The 13,103-nt window shown below is 47.3% G+C and overlaps 1 protein-coding gene across 1 annotated transcript in view; it reads left to right on the forward strand.

Moving 5' to 3' along the window:
* Positions 1–13,103, forward strand: part of DNER (delta/notch like EGF repeat containing) — a 184,785-nt gene that overhangs the window by 152,748 nt on the left and 18,934 nt on the right. Inside the window, exons 9-10 of the mRNA XM_081142149.1 lie at positions 688–810; positions 9,276–9,389. Coding sequence (XP_080998275.1) covers positions 688–810; positions 9,276–9,389 — 237 coding nt within the window. The remainder of the gene's footprint in view (positions 1–687; positions 811–9,275; positions 9,390–13,103) is intronic.

Consider the following 13,103-nt stretch of genomic DNA (forward strand, 5'->3'; position numbering starts at 1 on the left):
AGCCTGCTTAGCTGAGTTCTTTTTATTTTTAAATATTTTTTTATTGACTTTAGAGAGAGAGAGGAAAGGAGAGGGAGAGAGAAACATCTATCAGCGGCTGCCTCTTGACACTCCCTTCTAGGGACCAAGCCTGCAACCCAGGCAAGTGCCCTGAATGGGAATCACATGGGCGACCTCGCGGTGCCTGGGCAGGTACTCAACCAACTGAGCCGCAGGGGCTGGGCTGGGCTGGGTTCTTTTTCCTGACTTGGAAAGCAAAGCAAATTCATTGACCCTTTTCTACTTTAGTCAAATTCTTTCATTAGATGTGTTTTTTGAATTGATTCAGGAAAGGTCCCCATCCTTGAGAGGAGCTGGAAGTCCTGCCACTCTGTCCTGTGGCCACAGCACACAGGAGCCCGCGTGTCCAGGCCACCAGTCCCCCTGAACACGCAATAAGGAGACCACCTGGTGGGTAAATGGATAACTTTTTATTCCTGGGCTCCTGAAAGAGGGTGCTAAGAACAGACTCTTCATAGCCTTCCTGGAAATCTGCATTCCAGTTATACCCCAGGAGACCCAGCTCCCAGGTCCCACCTGCCCGCGCCACACTTTTTGGTGAATCCCCAGCTGCCTCCCTTGCAGGCTGGTCCGGCGTGGGTGGAGATGGGACACGGTTGACGGCGGCCCTCTCTCTCTGTCCCTCAGGGTACCACGGCCTGTACTGCGAGGAGGAGTACAACGAGTGCCTGTCCGCCCCGTGCCTGAACGCCGCCACCTGCAGGGACCTGGTTGACGGCTATGAGTGCGTGTGCCTGGCCGAGTACAAAGGTGAGGCCCTGGACCTCCTTCGGGAGTGGCTGTGTGCGACATCGCAGATTTCTCAGCTTAAATGGGTGAACCTCTCTCTAACTGGAGCTCAAAATAGTTTCAAATAAAAATGAAATACTAGTGTTGGGATGATTTATGGGGCCGAGGAGGCCAATTTACAGGTCTCAGGCTTCCTCTTGATAAACTGGAAAATCCTCTCCTGTCCCTTCTTCTCACATCCTCGCCTGTTCCCGGCTGAATTAAGGAATGCTGGGGGACGGACCGGCAGGCCAGGTCGGAGGACACGGCCGCGGAACGGTGCCCAGCGCTTGCTGGGCAGAGTTGGGGTGCTGTGCTTTTTGGCGGAGGAGGCAGGTGGACTCGCACGCATCGGCCTCTGAGTGGATTCTCGTTAAGTGATTCAGTTGGGAGGGAAACGTTGGCTCATTTGGGCCGATGCCGGTCAAAGTCACTCTGGAAAGAGTGTTTAGAAGGTGTAGGCCCTGCTCGAAGTCCTGAGCGTCAGCCCTGCACCCTCACGAGGGGCTGGCAGCGTGGCCCCCGGCGCCCTTGCCTCCGCCTCCCCGTGCGCTCGGGCCACAGGCAGGGGTGGTGTGGCTTCACTGGAGCCGGCCACCCTCGGAAGCCTGTTTGCCAGCGGCTGCCCACATTTCTCGGAGCCGCAACTTCAGGGCCGCCTTCAGATCTTTGCAGCGCCCCTGTGGGCTCTATTTATAACCGCTTCACTTGGCCTTTGCTCCCCGCGCTGCTTGCTCGATTGATACCATCCGTCTGCCTGGCGACTTCGCGTAGCGGCCGCTGTTGATTCCCTGTGGACGGACCCACCCTTATTTTTGGTGAGCCCCAAGGGTTTGTAGGCACAGAGATGAACTTGATCCAGCCCCCGGATGGAAGGGCCGAAGCTGGGCCAAGTCTTTGCCTTGTGTTTGGCAGATCTGCTGCTGCTGTGGCCTGTGATGCCCATTTAGAGCCAAACTCTGCCGACTTCCATCCACAAGGGCTGATGTGCTGGGTTCACCCACATGGCGTCTGAGCCCTGGGAAAAAGGGAGTCCGCTCAGTTCTGGGAAGAAGACTAAAGGGGCAGTGAATCAGGAGCCCTAAGAAGGCCATGCCAATCGCGCCACTGGCTTCCTGCGGAGCCTGAGTCAGTCTCTTAAACTGCCCAGCCTTTATCTTGCCTGGATAAAGCAAGGACGGGGAAGCTTCCCGCGATCTTGAGATTCCTTGATGACAAAATTAGTAGTGGTGGGTGCACTTCAAATATTTTAAATTCCAGAATTCTTTAGTTTATGGTAGAATTTTATGAAGCAAATTTCATCTTCATAAATGACAGTCATCATTTGGGTATATTCTGAATCTGCTCCCCTCCAGCTTTGCCGTCTTTGAGGCGTTGCTCATGTCATCATGACCGAGAAGGAATCAGTATAGTTGCCTGTGGTGACTCACTAGTCTACAAAGTCGTAGGCTGGGACCCTCCCTAGACTGTTTCACTTCCTCCTCTCTTTTTTCTCAGTGTTATTTCCAAATATTCCCACTTCCCCCAAGCTCTGTATTAAATCACTTACCCTTAGAATATAACTGTTTTCATTCCATCTTCATGGCATACAAGAGAGGTTATCATTTGTAAACATTTTCAAATTTACCTAGTTTTCCACATTCTGTGGTAGTGGTTCTCAGACTTAAGCTTCCATCAGTCTGCTGGTGGGCTAGTTAAAAACACATGGCTGGGCCTCACCCCTAGAGTCTCTGACTCAGTGTACCTGGGGTGGGGCCCAAGAATTTGAGTTTCCGGTAGGTTCTCACGTTATGTTGATGTGCTGGCCCATGCACCACCCATTGGGAGCCCCTGCCCGACAAATTTCCCTGCAATCACAACCACTGAAACCTACCCACGTCCACTAGATGGTCATGTGCTGCTCAAGGTTAATCTGTCACGTATGTTCTAAATTCCACCCCTTCTACCTTTCTGTGACCTTCTCCCATCAATTACCGACTGTGCTGGGTTTGCCTCAAGGAGGTAGGTGACCCTGGAGGGGATGTCAAACACATCTGAGGAGCTGGGTTCTCAAGAAAAGGGTGCAGGTGCTGGGAGCCTTTGCATACAGCAGGGTTAGGGGACAGGGTTCTGAGCAGAGCTGAGGACTCGGTGACCAGCTGAGCCCAAGGGACCCCTCGGCCTATGGAGAGGGTGTATATGCTGGGAATGTGTTGTGTTACCCCATGAGGCAGAGGGCAAAATAGCAATAAATAGACCTTGTAAACTAAGAGAGATGGGGAAGTGGCGGCGGTGGCGGTGGTCGCGGTGTACAAGGGATTAAGAGAGAAGCGGAAGGGCTCAATCGTGCTTCCCGGGTGAGAGAAGAGGGGTGAGGGGAAGAGAGGTCACAAGACCCTGTGCCATTCTCTCCGTGAAGAATGTGCACTCTCTCCCTTTGGGGACCCTTTCTCCTGATAAATATGTTTACATTTAAGATGTGTGTGTAAACTTAGGACACTACCCGATGGGTGGGCTTCAGTTCCTGACTAGTGCTTCCCTCTGGAGTTGGAACTCGGATCTGATGGGTGGTGTGTTGTGGGGGAGGCCTGGGACTTTAACTTCTTATTTTACATTTGTATTTGTTAAGTGGTGAGTTTTACTGTTTACTGTTAAACAATTAAATAAATGAATATAAAAGCTCCCTAAAAGGAATGGATATAATAGGAAGGAAGGCAATGAGGGGGAACTTCTGCCAGATGTTAAAACCCACTCAAATGCTGCAGTTTTGATTCCATTCCCACGTTACAGGTGCAGGGTTGGACAGCGGACCCAAACTGAGGAATGGGCCAGAAACCCTTGTCGGTAATAATAGACGTGTAAAAATGTATGATTCTTAGAGGACTTGCTATGAATGGGAATTTAAAAAATAAATAAATGGTGCTAGAAAAATTGGGCTGCTAAACAGAAAAAATAAATGTTCTCACACTTCTAAATAAATTCCATATGAACTTAAAAACACACAACTTGACTGTGTCCTCTAAATACAGTAATTCCCCCTTTTGTCTCTCTCTTTTCAGCCAAGCTTCCTTAGAGTTGGTGTAGACAGCCACCTCTATTTCCTTAATTTTTATCTTTTCTTACCCCTCAGTTTGGAGCTTGTCCACCCCATTCTTCTAAAATGGGTTTAGCTGTGACTTAGCTGGAGACTTTTCAGTGAAATCCACAAAGCTTTTTCTCCAGCCTCTAACTCCGACTGAGTTCCTGCCCCTTTGCCCCAGTGATCACCTGGGTCCCTGCTTTACCTTCCACAGCTCCACTCCTGCCCCCTGGACTCTTCCCTCCCAGCCCCACTGCATCCTGGGCCTCCGGACACCGGGAGTGCAGTTGGGCCCCAGGGTTTTCTTCTGGATCCCTCTCTCGCCTTCTCTTTGCTCCCACTCAGTCCTCTGACTGCATCCAGTGTCTGAAACCTTGATCCCCAAGCCCATGTGAGTCTACCCTCCTTGAACTCTCCCAGCATCTCCTCTGTATCTGCTATGACAGCTGCGGTCAGCTCTGTAGTCAGTTCTCTCTGGCTTCAGACTTGCTTCTCACTTACACTAAATCATAATTTAGTGAAAGGCAGTGACTACATAGGTTTTGGTTTTTAATTCTCGGCAGCTTTCAAAGCAAATGCTAAGTAGCTATCTTGACTTGAATGGAAATTGCTGCTTGACATACTAATTAGAGGACACTGACTCGAACGTTTTCCCAGTAAGTTTCCACTGCGGATCGTGAAATTGTTGGAAATGAAATGCGTGGAGGGAGTCAGAGTAACCTCCTTTCGGAGATACCGAAATGCTGACGTTTCCTTCAAAACCAGCTCACAGCTAGTTCTTGACCGACTCCGAACCTCATAGTGTCATGAAGTCAAGTGACCTCCCCATTTTTGTGTTTATTTTTATTTCTAGTAGAACAAACCAAATATAACCATTTGGAATTTTTGGTAAGGAGAGTTAAAAAGAAAAAAAGACTTCATTTGTTAGTTGTGAAAATAACAATGATAAAAAAATTTAGAGAAATGTCAAAATAGCTTATTGCTTCACAACAGAATATAAGTAGTCATCTGTATAGTTTCAACCTTTCCCAGTATCCACGTTTTTACAGTTATAATTGAGTATACTTACAATTTATTATTCTTCTGTTCACACTTAACATTGTATTATGCTTGATTGATGTATTGCTAAAAAATCTTACTAATTCTATTTTAAGTTGTTATACAGTAGTCTCATTGTGGTGTATTTATCCATTCCCTTGTTGCATCTGATGTGAGGCTATTATAAATAATTCTTGAATGAATATTTTTATTCCTATAATTTTCATACTTTCTAGATTTTTTTTGGGGGGGTAAGGAGGGTCTCAGAAATGAGATCACTGGGTTCTAGATTTGATCATATATCTAATTGTGTATTTTTAAATTTTAATTATTATTGAATTTATTGGAGTGGCATCAGTTAACAAAATTATACAGGTTTCAGGTATATAATTCTACAACACGTCATCTGTATATTGTATTGTGTGTTCCCTTCCATCACCGTTTATCTACCCTTTACGTTCTTCCACTTCCCCTCACCCCCTCTTCCCTCTGACATTCCCCGCACTGTTGTATATTTTTGAAGACTACAGGAATTTATAATTGAAAAGATGAGAATTATTTGTTGTTAGCTAGAATTATTTCCTCTGTGTAGCCAGTAACAAGGATTTCTGGATGGTTTGTGTACCTAGCCCCTCTGGTGTAATGCCATAGATGCAGAAATGGATGGCAAGGTGCTTTCCCTGTCAGGCTTTTATTTAAACCAGAAGAGCAGCCCAAGGCTGAAACACGGAATAATGAGGCTGAGGCCGAGACGTCAATGTAGGGTCTGAAATAATTTGGAAGAAGTTGCATTCTGGGAGGGTAGACATCATAGAAAGGTTTTCATGGAGGAAGTAAGTTTGAATATAAGATGATGCGCTAAAGAGGATAGTAAATACAAAGAACACTTCAAGGCAATTTTCTTTCCCTGGCTAGCTTTGTTCCGGGAGATAAAATAATGATTTTTGTTTTCAAAATCTTAATCATCACTAAATCGTGATGACAACAAAGATTTATAATTGGTACACCGCTCTTTGAATTTCTGTTCAATTCTAAAATTAACTTCTATAAAGAGCCTTTGGAATAGAGATCGTTTCAGAAACATTGCCTCTCTATTCCTTAACATGAAAAGTATGAATTTTTATTAGTTTTGACTGCATTACAGTTTATTTTTGCTTGAGACTAAACATAAGTTTCGTAATAGTGCGTGCTGCGTCCCTTGCCAACGGGTGATGCGTGTGTCATTCCACAGACTCAGTTTGAAGTGTGGACCTGGTTTTCCCTGACAAAATCGGGTGTTTCTGAGGCAGATTTGGAACGACTTCTCGCTCCTCTGGCAATCCTACCCGTGTGTCAGCCAAAGTACACGGACCGTCGCCCCTCCCGAAAGGACAGGGTTCCGGTGGTATCCCCATAATTTCTCCCATGCATTGAGATACGCCTCTGCTTTAAAGGACCTCGGAGATTTGTGGGGGGATCAGACAGGAGTCAGATAAGTCACGATTTAACACGGTAAACTCCGCAACGGCAGGAACTCGGCCCGCTCTCCGTGCGCGATGGCCGGCGAATGGAGCTCTGTCTCGGGGAGTCGGGTTGTTTTCCAGAGAAAGGGGTCTGAGAAGGCTCTTGCCCTTTGCATGGATGGACCTAGAGGCTATTATGCTAAGCAAAAGGAGCCAGTCGGAGAAAGACAACTATCACATGATCTCACTTATAAGTGGAATCTAAAGAACAAAATAAACTGAGGAACAGAATAGGTGCAGAGGTATGGATGCGTGGGCCAGAAGAACAGGTCTCATTGGGGGGGTTGGGGGGACGGGACGGGAAGAGATTAACCAAAGAACATGCAAGCACATATGTATGACCTGTGGACACAGCAGCCTGGGGAAGGCCTGGGGTGGGTGGAGGGGGGCAAAGGGAGGAAATGGGAGACATCTGTAATACTATCAACAATAAAATAAAATTTAAGAAAAAAAGGTGCATGAGCTGGACTTTGACAGAAGGTGCCAGGTGATGACCAGCTTGGGAAGGGGAGGAAGAAAGCGCTCTTGTCAGGACGTAGGATGCCCCACACTCAGCGCAGAGCGAGCGCCTGGGGCCTGGGGAATGGCGAGGGGCCGGGGAGGGTCGGAGCAGAGGCCGCCTGGCACGTCACTGACACCCGTGACTGCGTGGCTCACCGCTTAAGACTGCTCGCTCGTAGCTCCAGGCATCAAGCTGAGCAACAGGACAGATTTTTTATATCAGGATCAGCAGGGCTTAGGGTAGAGAAATGTGAGTAACGGGGGACTCGCTGGGGACTTGGGAGACCGTCTTGCTTTGCACTCATCGCATTTCTGCGCAGATGAGCTTTGGCGCGCTCTCGCTGCCAGAAAACTCTCAATGGGTCGCAAGTGACCAAATATCTTATCTTTTGAAAAAGAGAAATAACAAGGGATAAAATTATTGCCAACCCCCCCCAAACCCCCACAAGATTGGAATTGCATATTATCTTGGATGTTTTCATCAAATCTGTATTATTGAAGGCTTTTAAGGTTAAGATGTTTAAATATTTAGTCTAGATTTTGCTGGTCGGCCTTACAAGAGAAATGTGGTAATTGGTATGTTAATGTATTATTTATGTCAATACCCTACAGGCGAGATTGGCTGACTAGAGACCCTGTAAAGATTGTGCCCATGGGAATGTTTTCTAGGCTCCAGGCGTCCCTGAACCTTGGTCCTGGCTCCGTTTCCCATCATAACTGAAAGCCTTTGTTGTCAGCTGGTTCCCCACTGGCCAGCCTCAGGGGGACTTGTAAATATGGGGATCCTTGTTTTCTCGTAAACACTTGGGAGCAGAAGAGGCCCTTTTGCATTTTAATCTTTCAGCGGAGCTTGGGCTGCTTGGTAATCAGTGGGAGATAGAAATAGAGCCCCCTGGACAAAGCAGCCCCCCCCCACACACACTCCCCCACCCACTCCCCCTCTCCCCCTCTCCCCCTCTCCATCTCTCTCTCTCAAGAGAGGAATGCCCAGTTTTATGCTAATACATGATTTAATCTTTAAACTACTTTGAGCTTGTATATTCGCATGCATGAGCCTCCCGGGCTGTGGCTCACACAAAGCACCAGAGACGGGCAGGGAGCTAGGATGTGGCTCGGAGGGGCCCCATCCCACTAAGCGCGAGGCCTCGGGGTTGGGGTGGTGGCCGCAGGGGGAGAAGTAAGGCAGGGCTTTGGAAAGCAGGGAGAAAGGCATGGGGAATACTCCCCAGGGCCGGGCGTGAGGGGCTCAGGGTGAAAGGGAGCGAGACGCCGCCCAAAAGGCTTGGCCAGCAGTGTGCGCCGGGCAGTTCTCGTTTTATTTCTCCCCTGTTCGGTCTTCACCCTTGAGCCCGCTTCTTACACTGAAAAGTAAATGAGAGAAGATTCCCAGCACGAGACGTGTCAGTGACTAAATGGTGAGTCACGGGGTGTGGCGCAAAGGAAGTAAATACGGTCCAGCCTGTCGTCATACAGATCCCCGTCCAGGGTGTAATGGGGGGGAGTGGGAGGGTCACCTGCCCCAGGCGCCCACCGTGGCCCCTCACTGAGGCAGCGCCGGAAATCCTGCCTTTGGAAAAGCGCAGCACTGTTAGATTTTTATAAAATGATAAAATATGTACTCATTGCAAAATCATTCCAACAATATAGAAATACATAGTGTGAAAGTCAAAGTAATTCATTCCCCTCTCCGTCCCACTTTGGGCATTTGCATGTATACACGCACACGGACCTTTTAAAATATAATGGGAAACTCACTGTATTCACTATGATTTTTAAAATGCCTCCCTTTTGTTAAATGGGTGCTGAGCTACATATAATTTTGTATATTTCTGTGGCCAGTCTGCGCTCTCCAGACTTGGATGCAGGCTGCCTGTGGTTCCAGGTTCCAGCTCCTTTCCCTGCCAGTCCCAAGGCCCCATTCGTTCCTGTTCCCTCTCCTGGAAATGGCAGAATGAGGGTACTTGTCTCATAGCATTGTCCTGAGGATCAGATCAGATGTAAAGCACAGTGCGGGGTCTGGGATGTAGTATGTGCACAACGCGTTAGCTTTAGTACGTGGGGAACTGATTAGCTCTTTGACGTCTGAGTACCAAGGGGCCCCCTCTCTCTCCAAAGAGCTGGGGCTCATTTCAGTATCTGTGAACAGGGATTGCACTTGTTATTTTCTCATAAAGTGTGTCTTTACAGTAATCTAAAGTGAAGTCTGGGCATGTGCTCGCTCACACACATGCACACACACACCAGGAACCTGCCTCTGCACATCCTAGGAAGTTGAAACCCTTGGCTTTCAAGGCCACTGGAGCTGGAGATTCCTTACTGAGCCACCCCTTTCATGTCTCTATCCGCAGGAATTCACTGTGAATCCTACAAGGACCCCTGCGCTAACGTCAGCTGTCTGAACGGAGGCACCTGCGACAGCGAGGGCCTCAATGGCACGTGTGTCTGCACACCAGGGTTTACAGGCAAGTGACCCAGGAACTGGGTTTTCAAATTTTCCAAAATCCCTGAGATTGCTGCTGTTAAAAAAGCCGAGGAGACTCTGCAAAACGTAAGCGGGCACTGCTGAGATGGTCTTTTTAAAAACAATCTGCTGTTTGTTGTTAAACGAGGCTTTTCCGAAATCAGCATTTGTCCTTAGACTTGCTGAGACTGGCGGTGCTGTGCTCCGGAGCTGTGTCTTTGAAACGTGAGACATGGACTGTTACACTGACACCTGAAGGGTTTGTGTTGGCGGGAGAAGGGGAAGGAAGGATCACACGCGTCCCCTGTAGCAATCGCACTCAGCTACCACTTTTATTTTTGTTGAGAGATGGAGAAGTGACTGGGTTTTGAAAAATGGAAAGACAAAGTGGTGATGGTGGGAACTACTGGTGACACTCTAGGTTCCGGTTGATTGTTAGTGAAGGTAGAGATGCTGCAGGTGGGGGGGGGGGGGGAAATGGCCCAGCGAAAGCAGGTGGGGACGACAAGGGCAGGTTCAAAGGAGCCTTCCTTGGTGGCCACTGAACTATGAGTGGGAAGAGTTGTTTCTGGACTAGGGGACCCACTCTTACCTGGGCTCCTTCTAAGCCACTCCTTATGGGCTTCTGGGAATGCGTATCTGCTAAGGAGAGGCCCCCAATTCTTCATCAGTTTCTCAAAAGGAACCACGAACCTCTGGGGTAGAGAAGATTCCATCCTTTGCTTTGCCAGCAGAGCCCAGGAATCCTGGAATGGAGAGGGCAGGGCAAGTCTGTTTTCAGAGCTTGGCTCAACCAACCAAAGCACCAGAGTCTCTCTGGTTTACAGATTGGAAAAGGTTGACCTAGAAGGAGCCTGTAGAAGCAGATGGGTACTTAAGCTGCAGGAAAACATGTTGTTATTGGCTGGAGAGCACTATGCATGCTCACCTCTCCCCTGCTGAGCCACCATGGCCACCTCCTAAGCCCTGGAGAATTTCCCAGCATCTGGGTCCCCGGTCCATCCCTGGGGAGTCTCATGTGTGCTTCTGGGGAAGATGCCAATGGCAAGATGTGGAGAAGCAGCTTCTGATCGTCTCTGTATTTATCAGTGTCACATCCTGTGTTTTCCTTTTGGCTTTTCCTGGGACTGAGGAGTGGGGTCACACCAGAAAATCACAAGCAGATGGTTTTGTTTTGCTGACTGGCTTATAAACACACACACAGACAGTTATACTCATCAATAGATGCAAAAATAATATTGAGGCATTCTATTTTTTCCAGATATTTTTATCCCACACATCATAAAAAGCATGGAAGAAATATTAGAAAATATTGTGTTATAGGGAAAAAACCCTACCACTTAAAACTCCTCTGCTAGGAGCTAACGGTTGCTAACATCTTGATATAACATGTACATGTATTTGAACATAAAAGGAATCATACTGCTCACACTTTGTCACTTCCTTCTCACTTAAAAATATGTATATCATAACTATTTCCACATTAAGAAATACACTTCTGTTTTATCATTTTTACTGGCTGCCCTTTAGTTCATTATATGAAATATCATGCTTGGTTTTTTTAACCCATTGTTAATTCAGCTTTTGGGGAGCGAACTTTTTTGAGAAATATTCCCTGTTATAAACAACACTGCAATGAATATTCTTGTATGTACATCTTTGTATAGTTATCTGGTTTTTCTCTGAGCTAATCTCCCAGGCCCAGGATCACGGGGTGCAGGAGAGTACTGACATATTTCCACACTGTTTACAGGAGAAAGCACTGCAGCGACGTTCTCTCCTCCCAAGAGTGCACAGCATCTGTTTCTTCGTCTTCATACAAGTACTGAGGCCCATCGTTCTGGTGGCCAAAATGCTTTTCAGGGTTGTTTGAATTTGTAGGTCTTTGATTTCTAGTGAGGTCGAATACTTTTAAAATATATTTATGGTCATTTGTGCTTCTTTTTTTAAAAAAATATTTTTATTATTATTATTAAATATATCTTTATTGATTTCAGAGAGAGGAAGGGAGAGGGAGAGAGAGAGAGAGAGAGAAACATCAATGATGAGAGAGTCATTGGTCCGCTGCCTCCTGCACGCCCCCGACTGGGGATCGAGCCCGCAACCTGGGCGTGTGCCCGGGAATCTCCTGGATCCTCGGTTGATGCTCAACTGCTGAGCCACGCCCAGCCAGGCTGTCTCTTTTTAAATGAACTTTCTATTCATGTCCATCTTCATCCTTGATTTGGAACAGCCCTTTATAATAAGTATTACACGTTTTATCTGCTGTAGGGTATAAATATTTTTCCAGTTATTTGCCTTTTAAATGTATACAAGAGGCATTGTTTTTCATATACCATATTTAAATTTATATTATTAAATCTTGATTTTTTTCTTGTTTTATGCTAGAAAGATCCTATGTATCATGCTTTTATAAATATCCTTACATTATTCCAGTCACCCATGAGTTAATTTTGTGCATGCAAATGTTTAATCCATTTGAAATTTATCTTGGTATCTTATGGGAAATAAAAGGCAATCTCTTCCCCAGAATATTCAGCAAACCTCCAGCTGCCTACTCAGCATTTACTCTTGGACATACCTCACAGACACCTCAAACTTACAGGCTTCTCTTTTCTTCTTTTAAATATTTGCTAGCCCATTACATGCAGTTACTGCCACCTCAAGCTGCCCTGGACAAAACCCGGGGACTCATTTGGTCCCCTCGTCTTCCCCTTGCCTGCATCCGGCCACCAAGGGGCCCTAAAACCTCCTGGAGCCTCTCAGTTCTTTTCAGAGCCGACGCCAGGCTGCCCTCCTCTCCTGCCTGCACCAGGTGGGCCCCTCCCCGCCCCTAGGAAGTTCCCCTTCACCCCTCATGCGTTCTCTACCCTGTGGCGACGTTATACAAACAAGATCCAATCTTCTTGTTCCCTGCTTAAAAATTGCCTGTTGACATTTCATCATTTTAAGAAAAAGGTCAAAGCCCTTAACTTGATCATCAGGACTGAGTGGCCCCGTCTGGCCTTCCCAGGATCGTGCTGGCCCCCTACCTGCTTGATCGTGGACAGCCCACGCCAGGCTCTTCTTGGTAATAGTCTCTCTCCTGCCTCCTGCCTTCCAGTGCCCTCTGCTCGCCAGGCCTGAACTCCCCCAGCCCTGGGCATTTCTTCTTGGCACTCATTCTGATCGCAGGAGCAGTGGGGCATTTCCAGTGTGATTTTATCACTCACACTCACTGGTGTTGGAAAACAACAGATGTCTATTTCTATTCGGGCCTGGCAATCTTTTACACTGTGGAGGACCACAGAATAGCTCCCCAAGTTGTCTGGAGAGCTGCGCTGTTAATGTGCTTTACAGAACACGGGTCCCATGAGATGCTTCACGGAAAAAGTGTCTGTGGCCAAATAAACCTGGGACATGCCACGTGGAGATTCATAAGGGTGTCTGCAAGCTGAAGGCTCCGAGAGGTTGCACAGTCAAGAATCTGATCTGCCTTTATTTTCCAACTATATTTAACCAGCGAACCTTCTTTTTCCCGTAAAAAAAGAACCCATTGTGTTCTGAGAACTAGTGTTCCATAGGAGGGGCTGATGAAGTGCTGACGACCACCATGAAGGGACAATCTGCTTCTGCTCTTGGCATTGCTACCTTGGAACCAAATACTCTTTCTTTATACCTGAGGTTTAGCAGGACTTTCTCTTGGCCAGATGTTGAGTGCTCAGAAGCTCCCTCC

This window comes from Miniopterus schreibersii (genome assembly GCF_964146895.1).
Source record: "Miniopterus schreibersii genome assembly, chromosome: 7".
Lineage (NCBI taxonomy): Eukaryota > Metazoa > Chordata > Mammalia > Chiroptera > Miniopteridae > Miniopterus > Miniopterus schreibersii.